This window comes from Anguilla anguilla, chromosome 15 (genome assembly GCF_013347855.1).
Source record: "Anguilla anguilla isolate fAngAng1 chromosome 15, fAngAng1.pri, whole genome shotgun sequence".
In the NCBI taxonomy this organism is placed as follows: domain Eukaryota; kingdom Metazoa; phylum Chordata; class Actinopteri; order Anguilliformes; family Anguillidae; genus Anguilla; species Anguilla anguilla.
This window is the reverse complement of record NC_049215.1, coordinates 21531851-21557571: the sequence shown is the minus strand read 5'-3', so window position 1 is coordinate 21557571 and position 25721 is coordinate 21531851. Positions and strand designations below refer to the sequence as shown.

Genomic DNA, 25721 nt, shown 5'->3' with positions numbered 1-25721 from the left:
CTGTGAGTCTAGGCTGTAGTAAGACAATTTCGGCTTTGTCTTGCCAGGTGCAGAGTGAGTCTGCCAATGTATTCTTTGCCTTGCATTATTTCCTCCAAACTTCATTAATTCCTCTTTTTTTAAAGGTCTTAGCAACAACAGACCTGGGGCTCACAGGCTACAAGTTGTGAGTGAGAAATGTGCTTCTCCTCCATACTCCTCCATAAAGGGCTAGATAGACTGTAATGTAAGTTTTTGTAATGTAACTCCCCGTTCTCTCTTCAAAATGTTTCAGTATTCCATTTAAAATTCTAATTGATTAAAACTATTTCCGTTACATTAAAATTAAGAATGTTTCATTTCAATGGTTCAAAATATCCAAGAGGGAAATGCGCACTAATGAAAACATGATGTGCATGATGATAAAAAGATTTTGAGGAAAGTTATTGGAAGTTTTAGGAAGACATACATACAGATATACAGATCTGACTTTACCAGCAGTATTGTATATAGTTACATTTTAACAAAATAAATAATTACAACACATATGTTCTACACATAGTGTGTTTTTGTGTGTTGAATGGTTTATTTTTTCAACTCTGGATAAGGTTTATATGAGCAAATATACTATTTCATGGGGAATCCACTAACAACACCGGAAATTTAATGCCAGCTCTTCAAGTGCCCACAACTTCTGTGCTTCTTTATGGTCAGTCAGGGATACGTCTAATACACCTACTGTGGCCACAGTGATATTTAAAGTCTTACTCAGAACAGTTTGCTTACCTCAAGGAGAAACCTAGTTTATGTTTTTGGACTTTTTAATGGAACAGACATGTATCTAGGGGTCTAAATCACAGTCTGCCTGCAGTGATCACTCCTTCATTTGTTGTACCCATATGCTTCTGAAACACAAAGTACTTTGAAGTTGACCATGCATTTCAGCGGACAACGATATCACGCTGTGTTTCTGTGTTCACTGTTTTTTCACCTGCTGTACCAGGCCTGCAACTGTACGCTTACAGCAACAGGCATGACTGGCAACATATAAATACAGGCCTCATTTCTTTCTTCCCCAAAATATATATCTGCAAAGAGAAAACACGATGTGTCATTTTGTGAAAACTGAACCACTGGGCTGTTTCAGTTGGTCATTTTTCAATGACAGATAGCTGTTGAGATGGTTTGATATCAACTGTCACAGCAACACTTGCACATATGAAAAAATGAACAATCTGACATATACCCAGTTTGAAAGAAAGTCAACTTTCAGCCAGTTCTGTTTTTTTATTATTATTCTGTAGTCCCCCCTGGTCAAAGTACTATTTCTTTCTCTTTTTTTGTTCCTTTTTCATTTATTGCTCTTCACTATAAAGGCGCAGAAAGTAGAGAAAAGTATTTACAATCTCCTGAATTATTGATGGGTCTATTTGAAGATTTTAATATCTTATTTGAATGCACGTGGTTTTGGACACCCTTAAAAACAGATGCTTCACAATGCAGTACAAGTCATTAATAAGCTGTCTGTTTTTTTACCCGGGATACTGGTTTGACTGTGGACTGGAATTCATATGCATAATTTCATAAAGACAGATTAATATTGCAGCACAAGTTGAGGTAGACTACTTATGATGATTACGGCCTTATTCTCAGCACTCAGAAACCTCTCCAAACGTGCCTCTCAGTGGTGGCACCACAGTTTGGTGGGATAAATCTGAGATGAAATTGAAGGGGCCACTGGCTGCCATCAAAAATAATTGTATAGTGGGGGAAATTGCTGTTCAATCACATGTTTGAGAGCTGCTGAATCCTGACGCTCTGAGAATATCTTTTATTGCTTTTTCAACTGCACGTTTAATTGAGATGCTATGACTGAAAATTGAAATTGAAAAGCACACAGCTTAAATGGATTCACTGGAGAGGTTGAGATTGTGTAAAATGTATCCTGTCCGGTAGTCAATAATTAAATTTAGTCATTTTAATTAAATTTAATTTAGTACATTAGACTTAGTTGATGATAACATCAAATTGGACAAAAACATGCCAACTGGCTAATATCTTCAATAATGTCTTCTGGTGTTGAGACCAGACATTGCCTTTAATTACTCTATTTTTTGCTGAGCACTGAATACCAAACCTAGAATTGCTAAAAATGAACTCCCCAACTCATATCTATTTTCAGAAGTCTCTTATGACTTTTTCATTGGATCATTCCATCAGTTTGTAAGAGAGAATCAAATTATATTAGCATTAGACACTTTAGTAAAACAGAGTCAATTACAACAAATGAGGTTATTCAAAAGAATATGAATACAAAATAGTGCAGATTTTGCACATCATCAGAAACAAACTCTACTGATATAGGGGGTGGAGCACCATTATTCAGAGAGAATCTCTTAATGAAAATCCTTTAATAAAATTGATCTAGGTGGATAATTATTTAACTATATCAAATAACTAGATACATCACACCTTGACCTTAGTTGTTATTTATTAAACACAATCATACCAAACATAATAGCTTTATTTTTAAAGTGACTGTAATGGGGCTGAACATAGTTACAATAACCATAAATTATCACAGAGGGATGTATCCAACTCACATCCACCGGTGATAACCATAAATTATCACAGAGGGATGTATCCACCTCACATCCACCAAATATCCATTCAAAGTAATTTCAATAACTATAATAACAGACATTTCAAGTCAGGCATAAAATCTGTACTGAAAAAAACCAAAGCAGTGTATGGGTGTGCATGGGACTGCTCCGCAACCGGACCGCCACACTCAAATCTTCCCAAAATGTACCACTCACAAGTAAACAAACACATATGGCTAGTGTGGTTACATCTATCTATCAAGAATGGTGGAGAGCTTCACAGCTGCAAGTGCAAATGTGCAGATATGGGCGTGTATGAGGGCCCCAGAAGAGGAGGGGTCAACCGGCTCTACTGAGAACAGCCCCAGCAAGTTTTAGGAATTTGGCCTAGGTCTGACCCACCTCAGGACATAGGAAAAAAGACAGACTTGACCCGATATTTCTTCTGTGTAAAGCAAAGCTGGAGAAATGCCGGTACATTGCTATGGTAACACGCCATGTAAACATTCCATCTGCTGTCACCTATCTGCGTGAGTTACTTTGTGTCAACAGTTTTAACAGTAACATTCATGTAAAATCTGTGGTATGAGTGATAGATTAAATAAGGACCAAACAAAACAACAAGTTAACTGTTACCTCTGATGAAGAGGACATAAGAGCCTATATGTATGCTATAGGATAATTATGGAATCAATGCCAGTTCTTCTTAGCACTGTAAAAAAGCATATACTGGGTAAAAGGTGATGAAAGAATGTCCATGTAAATTGGTCGTTGTTTCATTTTTCCCGGCTGTGATCCGGCATACTGTACTTTACTGCTATAGCAGTGTAAAAACTGCTCAATTTGTCATAAGTTTTTGCAATCTCTTTAGTACTTCTTCCTCATTTATAGCAATTTTATCTATGACAGCTCAGAGCACAGCAATAAATTGAACTCCACCCATTTAATACCCACTCAGGAATTGATTGAAATGTTTATACTGATATGAGTCAATATTGCAATGCAATTCATTTCTCACACAGTTGCTGATGCTTAATACTTGCCATAATAACCCCATACAATGTAGTGTGAAGCTATTCATGGATTTACCTGTACAATCACTTTAAGTTAAGATGAGGTCATCGATTACTTGCCATTGGTATGAGCCATCATCCAACTTCATCTTTGTTGGCTCTAAGCTGTCATTTTCATTGTTTATTATGACATTTAAACCACACTGGAAAAAAAAAAAAAACATCAAAAAACATAAGACGAGATACATGCAGAATGAAACTTTACAGCATTTTTTCCCCCGTTGTAAGAGCATGTTCTCTGAGTAGACCTTTTCCAACACATTTTTTTAAAAAAGGAACTTGTGTCAAGCAAATCTGAATAGCCACATGCATATGTTTATTTTAACTGCTTTAAGAGCAATACCATGTCTATCCTGTGAGATAGCTATTTGTTTTTTCAAGTTTTATTTTTTTTAATTTCTCCTGTCTGAAACCATTAACCCAGCATGGCTTGTACTTTCCTTCCACAATTAGAGGGTTTGCACTCACTTTAGCATTTTGGCAGGGAATAATGAGCAGTCTAAAAATGAATGTTGACATTTAAAAGTTTGATGGAAAATTAGAGGTCAAGGATGGCTCTAGAATGAATCTAGTTTTTAGTTTGTACCACTTTTGCAATGAAGGGACAATGTGAGTCCCTGTTCCATGTGAGCTATGGAGTCAAAATGAGTATCTTGTGGCCCAATCCATGTGGCCCCCCAGCGGTTTCATATGATAATGGTCATATCTGCACTGGGTTGTGTTGTTTTAGCTAACACAATGGGTCAAATGTTTCTCTTTCTTTGACCCATTCGGATAATTTTTGTCAATGCAATCTGAACACAAATTGGTTCTTAAGAATATGATTTGTGCATTCATTAGTGTTGGTTAGAGAAAGACTAGTCTTATTCCCGGCTGGTGTAAGATAATTAAGCTTGGATTATGCTGTTACGCCAAGACGCAAACTGCATCCATAATTCAAGGACTTAACCTTAGTTGATGAACCCTTGAAGAAAAACCAAATGACTCTCCTCCGTGCAATATTTTGGGTAACAGAACATTCCATTCCTCACAATGGCAAGGGCAATGTCGAGAGCTGTTTGGCAGCATACAGATGGAATTAACCTCTTTTCAAGATCAGGCGACAAGACGGAAGAAAAAACAAATGCAAAAAAAAGTTGTTTTCCAGTACCAAGGGCAAACGGCTTAACGGGAGATGTTATAAGGATAAGAAGATTACATGTCGTAACAAAGCGATTTGGATTTCACCCGGAAACCTCCCTGTTTTTAATTACTGAGCATAAGCCATTTACAAGACCTCTCTCCAATGTGGTATAAATAGGGCAACTCTCTGCCTGGGAAAGACATCCAAAGGCAGCTATGAAACAACAGCATTAGTAGTAGTGCTCTGTGAGACTGTGGTAAAGGTATAGTTCAGTTTCTGAATGTTTTTTTTTTTTTGTTTTAGTGTATGTTTTCAGTTTGGTTTTATGAGAAATGTAAAATATTTTAGATACTTCGGATGACCTGCATGCTTTATAATGCATTACAAGGCTTTCAGGGGTTTGTGGCCTAAAGCAAACACTAAAGAAGCATGTACAGTGATGTTGACGTTTTCAGCTTGAGCTACTTGATTTTCTAACATTTCTATAAAAGGGTTATAGATGAACCACAAAAGCATGGTCGCGGGGTCATCGCTGTTGATCACGGCACAAGAATATGATGTACAAATACCCCACTGCATTTGTTTATTTATTTGTTTGTTTGTCAATAGGTGGTAGAAAAATGTAAGATGTGTTCAAAAGAACCATGAACCAAATTGTAAAAAACAAAAAAAAAAAAACAGAGAAATCAGTGCAGGATTTATGTTAAAGTACCCAGCAGGTTCACATAATGTATGTATTCCGGTGTATAAAAAGGAACATAAAATTACCCAGTCTACAAAAATTATGCAGAGTAAAGGCAATATGTCTGAGGAAGACCTTCAGTGGTTGAAATACGCTGCCTCTCTAACCACCTTGTTCAACAAGCCTCAATCACACTGGATGCCGTCCACATACACAACAGAGGTAAAGACTGCACTCCATGCCTGGGAGGGCAGTTTCTCACAACATATTTGTCTCTTACGCAGCGGGAAATGCCCATTTTGCACAGTCAAAGTGGGCCGAAAACCTGGTGCGTTTGATGGAGCATCAGTTTTACACACATAATCACAGTGCAGAGCATGGAAACTAGATGTTAACATAGCCTGACTCACAGCTGGTTAGGTGAGAGGCAAGGTGAGAGCACTGCTCATAGTTAAGCAAAGATGTTGTTACGGAATGCATTTTTAAATTGATTTCTTGCTTGGCAAAACCAGCTCTCTGATTCAGAATTTTAATGCAGAGGTGTCAAATTTTTTACTGACATCTTTTAGACTTCTTAGGCAATGCATTTTCAGTGAACTATGGAACCTTAAGGCAAGGGAAGCATGGTAGGTTTGTATTTTTCCCATCTGGGTCTTCAGGGGTAATTTGTCTAAATCTTTGGAGCACTATCGATACAAGAAGGATATTACATGTGTCATGCTCTGAATGTTTATATTAACATCTGAAAATAGTACAAATGCAGTTTTGGTGAATTTTCCATTACGAAACAACAATTGTAGTCATCGAACAGGTTACAGTACTTAACTTATTAAACATAAATGATTTTATTTTTCCCATATTATGTGAAGACAATGCAGAAAACATGTAAATGTCACTTAGATGCTGAGTCCCACACCACCCCCGCAGATGGTGGTGATTTGATTTGCTGTATCTGAAGCTCTAAATAAAAAATGTTCAAAAATAAAAACAGCAAATGACAGGGACAAGTTCAGAGCCACTGATCGAAAATGTGAAAAAGTTGTTTTGTAAACTTAATTCAATTTATTACAGTAAACATTGCATGCGCTAATTTAGAACATGCTGCGGCCAGTGGTCTGTTTCTTGGGGGGAACCCCAGTGGCCTTGAAAACTTTTATTCCATGATCACTATGGCAGTCTCCATTTTAAATGGCTTGAAACAGTGTTCTGTGGTTCCTGCTGGAAAATAAACCAGCAAAATAGTACCCTATTTTAGACTTTTTTATACATGAGAATAATCCTCCCCCCCCAGGTAGTTGGTCCACAGTAATTACACCTCCTGTACACACTAGAGAGAGACTGATTATTTATTTATTTAGTTATTCTTTAATAGGCAGGGGTTAATTACACTCCTAACTCTGTAGGAACGCACCATATTAATAATAACCGTCTCATTGTGGATTTGGACTCTGTATCAAATATATTTTAATTATGGTTTCCCATGACAAATGTAGCCAGATAATGCCATTATCCACTTGAAATACCACACTCAACAACCAATATCTTTTTTTAAATTAATTAAAAAACTAAATAATATATTTCATACATACTTTAATGTACTGTACTTTCCCTCACCCACCCCCACAAAAATTATTTGTTTTCATCCTGAAATTCTGCATCTATGATTTATGCCTAATTTAGAACAATGTTATAATAACTGACTGTATTGAACTAACCCCATGTTAGGATTGGTTATGTTTTGAAAAGGTAAACCACTAGTACAGTTGCGGGTAAACATTGCAATCTGATTGGCAAATGGGCTTGGCATATAAATAGGAGAAAATGTTATTTTTTGGGTGTAGAGTGTGGCATGCAACAGGAGCTACCAGTTCATGTGCTGTGCAGTTCAATTAATAAAACATCCACTACCAAGTGGCTTTACTTTACATGCAAGCGTCTGTGAGTTTATTTTTAAAATCCCCTATTCTAGTTGGTTCTTCACCCTAGTGTTGTTTATATTAGCCTGTATATCCTAAGTAGGGACATGACACTAACATCTAAGACTTTATCTGCACTGCTAGTGTAAGCAGATCTGATGCATGGTAGATGTTGCCCCTTGTTGTAAAATGCTTCGGCTGAATGATTTCTGTCTCCTAAAAGCAACACCAACAGGCCTATTTAACTTTCACCATCAAGGGCTTCTTGGAACACAGGTGTCTCTGAGCTACGGTGGTGCAGTCAGTGCGATGAGTGGCAGCCAAATCGATACCCTCGTATGGTAGCAGGTGATTTCTGCTTTCCCCCTCCGGTATCTCTCTAAAATGAGTTCTGGAACAGAGGCCAAGCGCAGTCATGGCGGACACTATTATTAGTGTGGATCTATTGCGAGATAAGACTTGGCAGCACCTTTGGAGAGAGATATTCTGACATGCACCGTTATTGAGGACTGGTTTCTAAAGGCTCATTAAGTAGATAAAGGATAGATAAATAACAGAATTTCACTCTGAGAATAATGTGTTTCTTTGTGAATGGGAGAGAGTTCCAAACAATTCTTTTAAATGTGGTAGCATCGCTGGAGCCTTTTGCTTCCTTGATTCTATTTAACCTTTCCTCATGGACGTCAGCACAGACGTGTGTGGGTGGAATAACTCTTCTATTACCGTGAAAAAGGACTGAAACATGCTTGGTTGGTCTTGGAAACAGGGCTTAACATTCAAATGATTCTTGTTCATTTGAATGTTAAGCCCTGTTTCCAAGACCAACCATCTAAGCCATTGTATATTTAGATGGTGTCCTCCTTGCTCATCAAAGGTGATATGAATGGCTTTAGATTATAAAATCATGCAACATGAATTAAATGAAAAATGGTGTCTTTTTCTTGTTTTGATACTTTTCAGTTCCAGTTAGCTTTAATGCTTTGTGCCATTAACATCAGACATGTCACATTTGCACAGGTATACAGTATCTCAGAAAAAGATCCTGATTGCTCGTTTACAGCTGAAAAAACAGGTTGTCCCTCACATGCATAAAAAACAGGTATTTAGCGTTCCATGAGACAAAACAATACATTTCTGAATCTTTTAAATATACCTACTGTACTTTTATTTGTCTTTGTGTGTGTGTGTGTGTCTGCTTGTCTGTCTGTCTGTGCAGGATCTTGTAGACCCAGGTCCAGACAGGAACTGGAAGGGCATTGCCATCTCCCTTTTGGTCATTGTGGTGGTCCTCTCTCTCATCGGACTGGCCATTGTCCTGCTTTCCAAAGGTCAGAGGTCAACATATATTACTGTGTTGAGGGGGGGGGGGGGTGCCTTTAAAAACTGACATCCTAAACTGTTTCTTGATTGAATGATGTGACTTGCATACATAGTAGTTTGAAAAACTGTAACACAAAAGCGATTTGCTTTCCAGATTAAATGTCAATTAGTTTAAGTTAAAAAAATATATAAAATCTCCTAGTTGTGACTGAAATAGTTTAATTGAACAAGGTCTTACATTGTGTTAAATACAACTTTGTTCTCATATGGACAAAGGTAACATTGCCATGTCAGACACTATTAAGTGAGGAGGAATGCTGGCTAATTGTACAAACATATATAAAAAGCAACAAAGGAGTTTTTCAAAGCCAAAAACTGGAAAATTCTTGACTGGCCAAGTCATTCACCGGTCTGAATCTTACTGAACATGCGTTTCATATGCTGAAGAGAAAACTTGCCCACAGAATAAGCAGAAGCTGAAGATACTTGCAGTACAGGCCTGGCAGAGCATCACCAGAGAAGATACTTCAAGCTACCACTACACAGGATATGCAAATAAATATGTCTATGTCCCAAACATTATTTTTCTACATAAAATGATAATATTTATGCAAAGAAAACCATTTTTGGCTTGTATACTTTATTTCAGATAACTGATGGTCACATAATATTGTTACTACTTGCATTGGTGCTAACATCCTCAGCAACCCCATCATCGATACTGCTTATGCAGCAGGTGCAGCTTGGAAAATCCATTTGAAAGTTACACTTTTCGAGAGTTTCTTGGATAGACAGCTTGTTGGTGCCCAGTGGGAAATGGTGAAGACACTATTAAGCTGATGGGAGCTGTATTTGCAGCAGAATTTGGCCTCTCTTCCTGTGTGCTTTTTTATGACACTATAACGGCCTAAGTACTCTGATCCTCCTGGTCCCCCGGTGCCTGTACTCTGAAAGAGTAAAAGCTAAACTAATTGTCGGGGCTTTGGCTTCCCAAGCTGCCCTCTCCCCCAAAGATTTTTTTTTTTTCCTTTTTCTGTCAGACGGACTTGTGGTGCTCTGCACTGCTCTGCTCTTTACCTTTGGTGAATGCAGTCTCTACATCATTAAATGGCTTTCTTGGATCTTGGACTGCACAGCTTCCAGCACGCACATGAATCCGGATTTAACCACTTCCAACAAACATATTGGCCTGTCTTGAATACCTGTTTGAATGGATGCAAAATGAGAAGGACTATATAATCTGAAGCCCGGATGGTGGTTGCCAAGATAGACTCACAGGGAGATGAACAAAGGTTCTAGTCTAGATTATTTCTGAAAGGTGCGTGATTTCCACAGTTCTGAATGAGCTGGATGTTACTGGAATTGTACTGATAAGGTTCTTGTTTGGGCTTGTTTTGGCATGGCCTGGATTTTATCCGAGACCATGGGTCTCAATGATGCCCCACAGTGTGATGTCTTACTGTAATTAAATGAGTTACTCAGCACCCTGTGCGCGTGCATGTATGTGTGTGTGTGTGTGTGTGTGTGTGTGTGGAGGGGGGAACTATTGAATTTGTGAAACATTTTTAAAAAATTTGGTATGCTAATAATTTTCTAAATACTAAACACAGCATCAATCATGGTAATGATAATGGCACATACTGAATTGTTTTTTTTTGTAAAACCAATGTTTATTTTTACTTAGATGATAATTCCAAATCTCTTGGAACCAAACTGACGCTGGACGACCTGTTTGAGAAAGACTTCCAGGTGCATGACCCGGATGCAAAATGGATAAACGGTATGTGCTATGCTATGAAACCACTGGTTCCAGGGTGTAAAACCCTGCTCTCACAAATGTGCATATGACAAAATTCCTCTCCTTTCACAAAATATCATTTAAAGCTATCTAAAGAAATATGCTGATATTCACCAGAGCTACAGACAGGACGAGGGGCTAGGGGTGGTTGTTTTTGGGAATGCGGCCTAAACCTGGATTACTGACTTTTTGGTGACGCAAATTTAAGAGATTTATTGACACAAGGTAGGGCCATCCTATATTGATATTAATTGGGTTTTGTGATACTACATGAGGTAATCATGAATTCCAGTCATGGATAAATTGCCATCACTTTCTGCCCTTTAACATCCTAGAATGTTGAGGGGTAGTAGTCCCAGCAGCCCCCAGCATACACACCCCGCCCCCCCCCCCTTCTGAATCTGCAGCCATCACCATTTCTGTGACTGCATACAGTTCTGTGCCATAGGCTTTTTACAGTCAGAATACAAGCTCACCTACGTTCAATGAAATCTATTCAAGTCATACGGGATATTTTAGATACTTAAGTTTGTCATGAGCTGTTGGCTTTAAAATGGCTGGTATAGTCCCATTCAGGGGTTTGTGGCCTAAAAATATTGCCTCAGCTTGTACAGCTTAAATCAGCTTGCACTGCCATGTTATATTTTCAGATGCTATACATATGAAAAGCTTAAGCCATAGCATTTTTTTCACAATTACGAACGCAAATATCACATATATCATGCCAGTACTTTTTTATTGAGCGTGGCAGTCTGAGATTGAACTATTTCCTGTGGTGAATGCAAACTGGAAATCAAATGTAACTTTAAAATTATTTGGTAATATACACATGTACAACTCCTGGAGGGACAGCGTTGCTGTGCAAGCTGCTTTGGAGATACTTGAAGTGTGTTTCCTTGTTTCACACCACAAACCCCCAAGTACCCCTGCAGCCATTGTAAAGGCATCTGGTGAGTAAGAACTTAAATATCTAAAATATCCTTTATGACTTATGAAAAATTTGTTGGCAATTTCAAAACATAAACTGAAACATAAATTATGTATTTTTTTATCAGAAAGTGAACTAACACTTTAAACGCCTGAAAGCAAATTACCCAACCAATGAAATGCATTTCTGTTTGAATTACTGATATGCCTTTCAGTCCAGTTAAGATGAATATAACTGGCACTCAGTGACTTGATAAGGTATTATGCAGTCTGCATTTTCCTTCTAATTTGGTAAATCTTCTCCTATATTCCAAATAATATTGCCTCTGAATGCGCTAGCCCTCGTTTCTCTTTTTTGCGGTGTTGATTTGTTTTCTTTTAGGAGAAAAACAACCATATTCCTCCCCATTAACTCCGTTAAAGGCATTGGCCACATTCTAAAACATCTGCTCGTATCTTTCTGATAAATGGCCTCTCTCCTTTAATCAAAGTTTGTAAACAGTGTCCATCTGTTTCCATTTACTGACGCGCAGAAGCAAACACTGAGCCCAGCCACAGCAGTCACCAGAGAGACCCCGCCACGCTTTCGCGTCCTTTGGGAATCTTTTCCTTCATTTATTGCTTTGTTCATGTTTGTTTTTCTGGTGTAAGAAGATGTTTCTCCTCCTGTTTACTTTTTAGTTTTTTCATTAATTTGAGATCTCTAATCAGAATTAGCATGCCACTGAAGACTTAAAAAAAACCATTTCTCTCCCAGGCAAGCATTGTGCTGTGTTACGGGAAGGCTGTGGTTGTGGACGCGAGCCCTTCAAAGGCTCCGGGTGGATATCCAAGCTGCCGTACCTTCTGCTGTGGCCTTGCACTGCCTGTGGCAGAATAAAGCTCAGCCCCGATCGATCGTTAGGGGCCGGCAGAGGGCAACCCTCCCCATTCAAATGAGTTATTGAAAAGGCTCCACCCCCCCCCCCCCCCCCCCCCCCCATGGCCTTAGACACCATCAATCCTCTCTCACCCCCACACCTCTTAATATTTCCTGAGGATTGGGGTTTGGTCTGGGAGTTAATGAAGTGCCTGGCTTTTTATTAATAGACTCATTGGCACGGTCCCTGGTGTTGCCTGTCTGCTGAGCGGGAGAGAGAGTCGCCAGGCGTTCAGCTCTCTCAGGGCACGGTGTAATGGGAGTATATATTACTGTAATGATATCTGTCCGTGCCAGAGGCCTTGAAGGGCAAATCCCAATGCTGATGTTCTGCGTCGGCCAATGGGAGACCAGGAAGCTCTACCACTGAAGAAGCTCTGGACAGCTAAGCTGGATACACTGATCAGCCTGAATGTATCACCATGGTATGATTCATGATAGGAGATATGATGTTCAGTGTTAAACTGATAGAGTACAATATGTGGTCCCCATTGAACTCACACAATCTGTGGTTGAATTAACACTGAAGATTTCATTATGTGTGGGTGTGTGCGTGTTAGTGTGTGTATGTGTGTGTGCGTGCACATGCAGAAACAGTATTTCAGATCACCGTGTTAAGAACAGTCATACATGTCTGACTTAACAAGCCATCTGCCTAAGTATTAATCATTCTGACACAAACAAAATGTTCCTTGTGCTCAAGGATCTGTCTTCCATTAGTACAAACTTCTGTCCTATGAATTCATGCTTTTGAAGTTTTTTCCAAATCTCACATGAGTATATCATTTTCTGTTTATGTGTTTAGCAGATTCCCTTGCTCAGATCATTTAACATTTAACTGTGTAAATAAGTTTGTGTATATATTATACATACTATTCACAGCTTTGATAAAGATCAACAAAAAAGAAAAAAACTAGAAAATAGACTATAATTAATATCATATAAATAAAAGCATGTACTGAGCTGTATATTTTAATTTTCTACTTCAATAATGATTCCTATTAAATAAACCAATATGAAACTTTTCAAAAATATAAATGTATTTCTAAAAAATTAATGTTCCATGAATATTCACACCCATTTTCAGTACTATGTGGACCCACTTTTTGCAAGGATAGTGTTACTGAGTAATCTTCTATAGCGTTGTCAAATTAGGGAACATATCTGGGCGATCTTTAACCATTCATACAGGACATACAGGTCCTGCCCTGTCACGGCCGAGGGGACCTGGCTTTTGGTCAAAATGCATTGGTACTTGCTGGAGTTCATAACTGCATTAACAAGAGCCCCAGGATTAGTCAATGCAAAACAACCCCATGACATCTAAGATCCTCGACCATAATTCACTCAAGGCATGGCTCTCTTTCCAATATACGTATCCGTCATCACCAAACCCAGTGCTGGTGTGCATGGCCTAAAAGCTCAATTTTGTCTCATATCATAGCACCCAGTTTCAGTCAAAGTTCCAATGCCATTTAGTAAACTTCAGATGCTACCTGCTGTAGATTGACCTCTATATATATATGTGTATATATATATTTTTTTTCTTTCTGGAAAACCTTCCAAAAAGACAATTGGCATGTGTGTTCGGGGTGTACTTGGGTTCTCTACCAGGCAGGTGTACCACTTTTTCACTGGTTTTAATCTTGTTAATCATTGACCTAATAGTGGAAAGTGGTACCAGGCTGTAATATTTGTAACCATCTCCTGATATGTGCAGATCAACAACCCTTACTCTTGTTTCTTTTGCGTGTGATTTCCTTTCCTCATTGTGATGGATGACACGTGTTACCTCATTTTTTAAACCCCAGTGAAACAGGAAGCCATAGGAGGCCACAAAGCAGTTGCCTAAGATGTGTACTGTATGAATGTACAAACGCAGCATGTTAATGCAGATTTGCCTTTGTTAGATTTTATTTAAAATATAGCTCATTACTTGTTTCTTTATCAAACGTTATAAAATTGTTTGGGGGTACTGCGTGTAAACTGACAAAATGCAATTTATTGGAATGAGAATTGTACCTTTGGATGCACCATTAACAAATACATTTTTCAGTGTGTGTGCACAGGCAAACACACACACTGCCCTCATTCAGCAACCGGGTTTATATAAATCCAAGTGGGATTACATTTCATCAAAAGAGAGCCAATGGGAGAGGGAGAAAGAGTATAAGAGAGCAGATATTGCCCATTTAATTCCGCTCTTGTATAACACAAGGATCTGTGGGTGTGAGAAATGATGTAATAATATATAATTAATGAATGGTTTATGGTATCTCCTTCAAGTGCAACAGACATTCAACGGACACTTCACCTCAGTTCCTGGTGCCTGCTGATTTAATGAAAGCTTTTTGCTCAAATAGAAAAAGTCATTAGCTCCAGTGTAATAAAGCACAATGTTGCAATCCTTTCCCCTGACTTGTAAACCGTATGTGTTGTGGGAGCAAGGGAAGACAACGACCACAGGGCAGCACTGTGGAGTTATGCTGAGAGTTCAGAGAGTTGCAAGTTCAAATCCCAAATAATTATGAGTACAGTACTTAAATCACCCCAGTGAGTTACATGTATTAAGTTACACAACCTCAAACATATGTATGTACAACACATAAAAGTTATGTAATTAAGCTTATATAATTGGTGTCAACTACTCAAATTAATAGTATACTTTGTTAAAAAGTACACAGATGTTGCCATTCTTCAGCCATCCCCCTTGTGCTATACACCAGAGCAAGGAAGTCCAAAGCTATTTTTTTCTTTTATCAAAAATAAAATTTTCAAGCTTGGATTCAGTCCCGAATCTAGACCGCTGAGATTAGAGGGGAAGACATAGATTTTAGGAGGGGGGGGGGGGGGGGGGGGGGCTTTTATTAAAGGCACAGTGACTGCCATACACTTTACAGGCCGACATTTCTTAGTGATTTAAAAAAAAAAAAATCAAGATCTTTGACTCAATCTTTTCCATTTAATTTTATGCACATGTCCAATTATGTGCTTTTAGTCAAGAGGTTAATATCAGACTCACATTAATGCAGGATTGAGCATTTTTTATATAGATAAGAAGAGCAAAAATGCAGGGGAAAAAAAACAGTGTTCTATAAATGCACACATTAGTCTTACATTAGTCAGGGCACTTTTAAATGTGGAAACTGCAATCATTGTGATAATATTAAGTCAGGAAAAGAATTTGTTGATCTGAAAACCAATCATGTATATAAACAAAAAAAATTCAGAAATTGCAATACAACACACATTGTATACCGCTTAGTGTGTTCTTGTAATTGTTTTTATGTTGGACACACTAAAAGACACTTAAAAGACTGTCTAGCTGAGCATAAATATGCCATCAGAACATCCCATGACTTGGCATTTCATGGAGGCCCACAATAAAAATGACAGTCTACTAAGAATCGAGGGCATTGGATTTATCAAGCAATCCGTTAGAGGCTTTCACAAAGAGAGACTTTTTGGATTTTCCAGTTTGATAGCATGAAATATCCAGGGGTCAATGATGAAATTCACTTTATGATTAAGATTTATATTGTACTTAATTTCAACCAATTCTTGTGTATGTTTTCCACAGGATAGTCTGTATATTTTTGTCATTGTATTATTATTATTTTTTTCGTTATTTCTTCTCATCATTACATACTTCCTTTTGGCAATTTGCCTGGCATCGTGTGAATGTTTATTGGATAATTGATCATTTGCATAATCAATTACCTTATTGACAACTCTATAAAGAACCTCATGTTGACAGTCATTCACGCCCTGATGAAGGCTGACGTGGCTGCAACGCATTGGCGTTAGACTAGTTTTTTAAAATTCCTCATGCCAATTGAGTAAAGGCCTTTTTAAAACTCATTCCTTCCTCCAACGAGAGTGCCTTGAACTGTTTTGAAGTAAGCCCAGTTTTATACTTTTTTGCACTGAGGCACCCTTCTTTGCTCCCTTCGAGTTATCTCTGCCCTTCAATGAGCACCTTGTTGGTTCGCCCTGATCTCCGGAGCTGGCAGATATTTCTATACTTGAGCACCCAGTGATTGTTCTGTTTTTCTTGACATTTGTGTTTATTGATCATAATGTTTACACAGATGTTGGTAGCATTGCGAGATTTAAAAAGAAAGCGCTGAATTTGAATGAAAAGTGGAAAAGAGTCACGCTCTCCAGCTAGAGTTCTAAGGTGCAATGTCCTAGCATGGGATGCTAAAGACAAACAGACTTCACACAAACTACTGTGGCTGAGGGAGAAACAGACCTTGAGCTGAGTTATCTTTGAGTCTGCATAAGGCATAATTATGGTCTTTAAAAACAACAGCATTTTGTTGGTATTGAATTTACATGCTTCTTTTAAAATGTGTATTAATGTGCCTTCTGAATAACTAAGCTGACATTGCCTTTTAAATATGTGTGTGCTTGAATTCACTTTGATCTTGTGCAAACATTTCAGGACAGAAATTATAGCAGAACTTTTTTAAAACAAGGAAAATGCAAGTATTTTTAGGTGATTGGTTCATTGTTTTTTTTGTTTCTTGTTTTCACTTTGCTTTAAATCTTGGTTTTTCCAAATGTCTTATGATACTAATTTACCTGAAAAAAAAAAACCCTGTGGGTTCTGCAATCACTGAATTCTCTGGAAACATTTGAAGGAGAAAAAATGTATTACTTGCATTAATTAATTGCCTAAATGATTAGAGCTATGGTGGTTTTGCTGAATTACATCATCATTTTCAGCATTGTGAATTGACATTAATCTCATTTTGAAATATGTGTATTGTAGCATAAATATTACATTACTTTATTCTCATGCGACTTTATTTGCTTAACAGACACTCATTCAGCAGAATATGCATTATTGATATTTTAGATATTAAAGATTTATGCTGCTGACTTTTTTCTTCACAATTCATAGTAAGATGAAAAGGATCAAAAGGCTTATTTGTGTGTGTATAGTAATGAAATACCCACGTGAAGTGAATATTTTTAATTGATCGATTGGATTTTTTTGTGACTAAAATCAACTCCAAATTGTTTCTGAAGTGATAGCCCTACTCTAAATCTAGCCTGTAATTATGTACCAAGTCTAACAATTACTGCATGATGGCTGAGGAGGATTCCAAATGCGGAGTAGATTACACAGGGATTTGCTGTCAGTCATTGTACAGAACCAGGTGTCTTTGCTTAATTAATTCATCAACAGGCAGCTGCTCATTAGTCTTGGACAATAGGATGCAACAGGAATAAAACAGTTCTGCAGAATATTTCAAAGCTCTGCAGCAATATTTTTCTCAAGGAATTCCATTATTATTTTGTTTTATAAAGTATTTATTGAGACTTTTTTGATTGCATGATGATTTGATGATTTTGTTTTCAGTCACAAGTCTTGACGTGATGGTCAATATGTGCTGGACATGATGTGTTTGACAGCTCAACCTTGCCTCACTATGCACAGAAAGAATTTCCATAACTACAGTACAGGACTATAAATGACTGTGCACCCATTATAAACACTGATTGTTTTTCAAATTTCACCAGCCCCTGTTAGGTTGTGAATGTCCACAACCCAGAAATGAAGTAGCACCAATTCCCAGGGCAATATCCACACTGGATTTACAAATCAGTTTACCCTCCTTTACCCTGCTTTTTCATTTCTATTGTGTTGTGGTGTATACTGATTTATGTATATTGCATGTAGGGCTATGTGTGTTGTGTGTATCTATATGGCTGAAAAATCAACTGTCCAAGAAGGGGACCATAAAATGTATTCATGTATTGACTACTGAGTATCACTGAAACCAGTGTCATTCAGAAAAATGACCCAGTCACCTGCTGCACTGCACAATGAAATGAGAGCCTGTACTTCCCCAGCAGCTGCTCCACCTTTTAGTGGCACAATGCCAGCAGCTGATCCATGCTCTCCTTTTGGAAAAAAAAAAAAAAACTCATTACTGTGATAACAACTGCGTCCTTCGCTCCAAGTCACTGTCAGTCTCTGCTTTAAAGTTCCTGGTTAAAATGTCACTATGCTCCAGGCGTTCTCGTGATTTAATTTATTTAATTATTTAACCACCTGTAGAAGGAATGGTGGCTGTGAATATTACAACAGACCCCAGGAGACGCACGTGAGTCTAATGGCAAGTCCTGCCACTGATTTATTTATTTAATTTAATTTTAAAGCTGCAGCAGACAACTTTCTCAATGGCCGTGATGTTGTGAAAACATTTTGAAAATCATAACACCATTTGGCTCTGCCCACGCCCCCCCCCCCCCTTCCCCACGCTAATCTAAGCTGTTGAGGTTGTACCTAGCCACTTTTATAAGGACCCCAGACATATAAATCTACGCTGTAGTTTGTGCTAGTCCAAAGTTTGTGCTAGCCAGGCTTAGGCTACGCAATATGTTTGTCCCACTTCCAGATTTGGTGATCAAAGGATTATAAATCTTGCCGCATGTAGGATGACCGACTGGTCACGATGAGTCTGTGTAACGTTAGCCTGAATCTGACATTAGTTGGCTACAGCTGGGAAGAATGTTTCTGGCTTGTTCTAGCTAACGTGTCTATCCAACAAGTACTGATAGCTTACCTAGCTAGCCCAGGTAAACTAATTAACTTCACCTACTGCACAGATAATGTTAGCAAACATTTCCTTCTTCCATGAGCTAGCTGCTAAATTAAGTAAATTAAGCTATTATCAATAATAGCTACCAAGCTACTTCTGTGACTAAATTCACTGGCTAGCTAGCAGAAAGTACAGGAAAAGGAGTGTTGAAATTTAGACGTACCTTTCCAGAAAAACCAGTGTGAGCTCCACGTCTGTCTTCGACTCTGAAGCTCTCGCCATGCTGTCTTTCGCTATTTCCTTTCACTCTACAGTCCAAGAACTGGACTAGAGCACTGATTTGGTGGGAGACCCTCCAAGTGTAGCTTGTGTATGCAGACTGCAGGCACCTGGCTGACCAAAGGGCTCACTGGGGCTGTCACAGTGAGACATACTGCCTGTAAATGCCTGTAACATACTCATCTAGCCAACTGAATCCCTCCCTCCTCAGGCAACACTGTGTACTGCCCTATGGGCTCCTGGCCACGGTTAGTTCTGGCATGGTGATAATTCAGTACTAGTCTTTGCCCACCCATACTGTGAAACAGCGTCTAAAACCACCTAAATGCACACCTCCTGTACTTAAACTCTGAAGTCTGGTCAGCTCATTATTCCCATGTAGATTCAGAATTCACATTAATTTGTCCTTAATTTGTTCAAATCCATGCTAAACTGTGTGAAGAAATAAATGCTTAATTTTTAAGTCATTTGCGTTGAATGAAGGCTGATTTTGTTATTAAAACACTGATTTTATTATTTTGTCTTTTTTCCCTGACAGATGAAGAAATTGTTCTCAGGACCAGAGATGGGGATGTTCTGAAAACAAATATTCAGAGCAATCAGACCGAGCTCCTTTTGAAGAACACCACTTTCGTACGTAACCTTTCTGATGTTAATGGAGGGAATTGGAAAATTTGCTCCCTGCAGAAGTCCAGGAATAGGCCATTCAAATTTCCAGCCATTCACAGGGCAAAAAACTTTATAAATTGTATTTTAATCTTCAAATGTATAAATTACCATAGCACCTCTATGCATTAAAGTACATGAAATTGGACACTGCTTTATGTTTGTCAGTACTTAAACATTGCAACGATTCTTTTCATAAGAGCTTCCCACTGGTAAGTGTTTGCTGTAGTTGAAGTACTGTGGGCAGTTATTCAGAAGCATAGCCTCATCAAATAATATTTCATTTAATTTCTTTGCCACTTTTCCCCACACGCAGTAATGGCTGTTGTAGCAATAATTTACATAATGGTTCCATATGCTTGAATTAATTGTTACCATCAATGGCTCTCCACAACCCTACTTCCACCTTTCCACCTCCTGTTAGTGTAAGAGTCATAACATGAACTGTAGACCTTTCCACATGGTTCAGTGGAACCTTTTACTGTGGTTACTGTTTGGCATGTTCCACCTGCTGTGCCTGGTTAATACAATGCCTTGCTAAATTAACCTGGGCTATGTGGGCAAAGGTGTTTTGCTGTTGATCATGTTTAATGCGCCAATAAATCGACAGAAATGTCAACAGAAAACGAACCATTGCTTCGGGTCTCTGGCTAATTCTGGCCGATTGAATCATTAGATCATTAGACATTAGTCTGAAAAATGCAGAGCTGGCCAAAGGAGAGATAAGATGCAATGAAACATTCCAGGAGCTGGCAGAAATATGGCTTGTGGATAAATAATATTGACACTTCTTACAGGATGGCTCAATCTATCACATAGAAAGTAGTATTCTTTTGAGACTCCCAGAGCAATAAGCAATTCGTTTAATGCTGTTACATGCAAATTAAATTACTTAATTATCCTTTTTATCTTAAATGGAAGAAAATTCTGTCCCAAGGTAAACAAGAAAGAAGGAAATAAGCACTGCACTGTATCTTCTTTTTATTATTACTATTATATCGAAAAGATATTCTGAGTGAGAATTTTTGGCGAAATAGAGATGATATACAGGCCTTAAATGAGTAATAAATATGCTATACTATGGCTAAATCATAATGGTGTACTGGATCGATTATTATTATTATTTTCCCATACACTGATTAGCGAAGGCTATATTCATGCGTGGGCTGAAACTATACGTGTCATGTACATGTATATGTAATCGTGAATACTGAATCAGTTGAAGTGAATCAGTTGATGTTGAAGTGACAAACTTTCAGTTTGATTCTGTTTCCCAAAAAATTGGAACTTGCTTACTTCCATCCAGTTGTGTTCTGATTGTTACATGTATAATCACAAAAGTAATCAATCATTATATCACATGTTCAACGCTGATATTTCTTGAATCTTGAAAAACAAGACATGGTATAAAAATGGCATGGCTCTTAAGCAGTAATCTCACAGACATTATTTGCAATTACAGCTGTTGTTTGTGTGTTAATAGTGTGTTTTTAAGGTTACAGTTTGTTGTTTGTGGCAAAATGTAGCTGCTACAAGGTAAGATATCCAGTGTTAATTCAACTCCAATAGTGACCATATGTACACTGTAAAGTTGATTTAACATTGAACACTTTACTGTGTAGTAAATCATGTATGTTATCTAACCTATATTTCCATATGAAAGAAAAATACACTCAACAACCTCTGTTCCACCCCCTTTCTGTCTCTCCCTTGACAGGCAACATTTAAGGCCTCAAAGTTTTTGGTCTCTCCAGACTTCAACTTTGTGCTGCTGGGCTACGATGTGAAACAGGTCAGCCATTCTCATTAATCTCCCCATGCTGGACAGTGAGTGCACTGTACAGGTCTAACTTGCACTTGCCACTTACACAGAACCTGCCGGATACCCGAAGGCTGGGATTTGGTAATTCCCCACCCTGAAAAAATTGATGTGTAAAATTTACTCAACAAAAATTTTGTATCTAGTATTTTTTTGAGTAACTTTAATTTGCTAAATATTAATTAACTTACCTGCAAACCTTAACATTTCCAGAGTCAATAAGTAAGGTTTACTTAATTATTGTCTGTATTAAATTAATATTTACTATGTTGTATGTGGTAAGTAATACTTAACTATATTATGTAAAGCCAACTTAATTTCTTAAATTTCAAAAACTGTATGAGAATACACAATATACAGCTGTTTCATCTGATGCAGGCTCGTGTTCTGCCGTTTCTAGTTACGGTTCGGGATGAACTTGCATTGCAGAGACCTCTACGCATAGCAAACCCGTCCATGGTGCCAGTTCACACTCAGCTGAACAACTATCTCCATGAAGGCTATTGCTAAACACAACGTAGTACTGTAACACTTACACAAACTGTTAGTGAGTGTAATTCAACATTTATTTAGCAATTTCCTTCTCACTCTTGCTGCGCTGTGCAGAACTGTGGGAAAGTAGGTGGTGCTAACTCTGGAACAGCAGTGAGTGCTAAGATAAACATGGTCTTGGTTAGATTTACAGGGCAGAAGGAACATTTTCAATGCAGCAGTGTTTGTCGCTGAAGTCAACGGGCTGCTAATCTCCACAGTGGTACGCATGTGTGTTTGCAGATAGGGGTTTCTGTAGTCAGGGCAGGGTAGTCTCTCTGTGGCTTTGATCTTATTGACTGTGAAACAGCATGTCTCAGCTCTTGCTCTCTGGGGAACTTTGAGTTTTCCCCTGCGATACGAGTGCGAAGCCTGAAGTCTGCTTTTAAACTGTTGTCAGATCTTGACATTGACACAGAAAAGAAAAGTGATGATTGATGGCTTATTCAAAAACCAACACCAATAAAAACAGTTCCATATTGGTCTGGTAAACAAAGGGGAACTGAGCAGCGTGAATCATAATGGTTTAGTGGTGCAGACGTGTTCACATTGTTGCCTGTATTTAATATAAAATAATAAATTAAACATTTTGATAAGGATACATATCTTTATATAAGTGCATATGCTAAGCATTAAAATGCATTAAATGCAGGAATAGCTCACAATTGTGGATGATAAACACAGCAGCCATTTTAAGTAGCTGATTTTCAAATGTCATCAGAGAGCATGTTTGTGCCCTTCTGATTTTTTTCCCCAGAGGTATCGTAGGCAAAAGCTGGGGCTGTACTTTTGTAATACCATAAAGACCCACAGAAATTTCAGTTCCACAGAGTTGACAAATCACTGAACTGTATGTGTATATCCTGACTGCCTTAGTAATAATGTTAATTGAGCTGAGGAGCCTAAGTCCAGTGTACCAATTGGAGTGATGGTCACTCATTTTAAATTGGCCAGTTTCTCTTCCTCTTCCTTGCATCAGGGCTGAAGTGAACTTTTCCACATCATAATTAGTGCTCCAGTAAGGCCTTGGGAAGGCTGTATTCTGGCCACTCAAAGACAATAGATTATTGATCATAGAAATGGCTAGAAGTGGAGACCAAGTACTTAGACCACACATATATATTTTTTTTTTAACCTTTAATTCCTAGACAATATTTTAATAGCACAAATAACACGGATATACATTACATTACATTACATTACAGGCATTTGGCAGACGCTCTTATCCAGAGCGACGTACAAGAAAGTGTATAATCATAACCAGGAACAAGTGTGTTGAAAACCCTAGAGGGAAGTATAGTACCAAGTGCAGTTTAACTTGGACCCTGTAGGTTAATCTGATCAACACAAACAAAAGCATATGATCTTGCTCTGCACCCTGCTAGCCACGTTGGGCATCAATTCAATTGAATATCAGTTTAGACCTTTCAGGGACATCTAGTAGTTTACAAATAGAATCATTCAAGACAGTCCTACCCCTTCCGAGAAGAATGTAAAGGAAGACATACTGTTCCTCCCGCTACTTAAGTTATAAGAAAAGAAGAACAGGAAATGCCAAACATAGGCAAAAAATGAGAAACTGATATGGAACAAAAGTGCTACTCACCTGTGAGGGATCCGATACTTCCGGAAAAGTATATACAGTGATTTGCATGAAGTGTGCTGTCATGAGTGGCTTTGAATTTGCAGAGCGAAACACTATTGCTAGCTATAATAAGAGGAGGCAGAGGCCTATGCTGAGAAGGAAGGTTGCCCAGAGAGGTTATTAGTACTAAAAGCATCGCATGATATATTTCTTCCCTTGGCTGACTGACGTGTGGGAACTGAATATGATCAACCCTGCACTAAATATCTGTAGTGTTAGCATGTTCTGGTGTTTGTAGTTGTGTTGGGTATTTGCTATGGTCATTTTTAGCCATGATGACCATGGACCTTGCTTTGCGCAACAGCGTCTAATTAAACGAATCACCCTGATGCCTATTTTATTTATTTTTTGTGCATTGTTAATTTAATATTCATTTATGGTAATTAACGTGTTGTATGGCTAGCTGAATAAACCGCTCCAAGATCAATGGTTCTGGGCTAGGAAGATCTCTTGCATTTCAGCCTTGTGCCGCATTATTACCCCAGGCATGTATGCATATCAGAGGTTAAGAGCTTATTGATAGAGATGGAAACAACCTTGATCTCCTACTCCACAGATATGGCTGCTATTGTATATGAAATTGCATCATAAGATATGCATGTGCATGATAGAAAATTGCACTCTGTCTTTCTTGGCTTTTAGCACTTCTGGGTTTTTCCAACAACCCCTGTTGTCTGCAGTTATATAGGATAAAAAAACAAAGAACTTAGGAGGAAGAAGGTGACCAAATTTTTTGCAATACTGTAATTATAGTTTTCTAATATGGAACCTTTGATGCGCTGTGTATGCCTTGAGGGCCATTAGAAGGACTTTCTTTCTGATGGGATTGCATTGTTTAGAATGTAACATCGGTCTCTGAATAGTGGTGAAAGCATGAATATTTGTGATGTTAGTTGGACCTACAAAAAGGGAAACTTTCTTACAGAGTACCAGGAAGATATTCTGCTTGTCTCAATGCACTGTAAGAGATAACATGAAAAACAAAAACACTTCATTTTCCCATTAACATTTGCATCTTAGAGTAGCACTGTTGTCATAATGTAATGCTGTGGAAACATTGCAAGTGTCCCCAAACTCGGTAAACCTCCCAAACTGATTGACAGTGGGCGCATCTGTAAGACTACACCTTTCAGCCCAGACTATTGTTGCTCACCACCCCCTACCCTCTTAACACAGCTCGTGAAAAGCTGTGCCAAAGCACACAGTGAATGCGAATAAATAGTTTTTAAAAACTTCATACCCTGAGAGAGAGCAATTATCATCATTTTAAGTGCGTGGATATCAGACCAGATCAAATTAAATGTGTTTATGAGTAGTCATCTCTCACTTATGGAACATTGATGATTGTTCCATCCTGGCATTGCTTAACAATTCTTTGTGTACACACAGTCATATTAAAAATAAATATGATAAAGTATTTGATATGGGCCCCAGAAGTCTGACATAACACAAGAGCATAACCTGTACCCATAAATGGATTTAGGTTTAGGTTTCCTATAAACTATAAACTGTTTTCAGATTGGTTACTGGACAGAAATACAGCAAGCCGTATGCTTCAGTATGTGTTATGTGTGAGAGTGAAAATGTATGTGTGATTGTGCGGGTTTGCATGTACAATAATGTGTGTTAGAGAATTTGTGTGCATGTGTGTTGTGTGCATTTGTGCTTATGTGCATGGATAGAAATGTGTATGCGTCTTCATGTGTACATGCATGTAAGTGTATTTGTGTGCACACGTGTGATGCATATATATGTACAGCAGCAGTGGTTCGTGAGCTTGAAATAGGAGACGGGAACCTTGCCATTAAACTGATCATTGCTCAGCCAGGGTTAATTTATAATTTATTTTATGTGATTTACAAGCTTGTCAATTATCTGGTTTAA

General features: G+C 38.2%; 1 protein-coding gene across 1 annotated transcript in view; it reads left to right on the top strand.

Moving 5' to 3' along the window:
* The window catches only part of LOC118214528 (inactive dipeptidyl peptidase 10-like), a 126061-nt gene that overhangs the window by 65786 nt on the left and 34554 nt on the right, over positions 1 to 25721 (top strand). Inside the window, exons 2-5 of the mRNA XM_035394558.1 lie at positions 8593 to 8704; positions 10381 to 10476; positions 19715 to 19809; positions 21560 to 21634. Of these exons, the coding sequence (XP_035250449.1) occupies positions 8593 to 8704; positions 10381 to 10476; positions 19715 to 19809; positions 21560 to 21634 (378 nt within the window). The remainder of the gene's footprint in view (positions 1 to 8592; positions 8705 to 10380; positions 10477 to 19714; positions 19810 to 21559; positions 21635 to 25721) is intronic.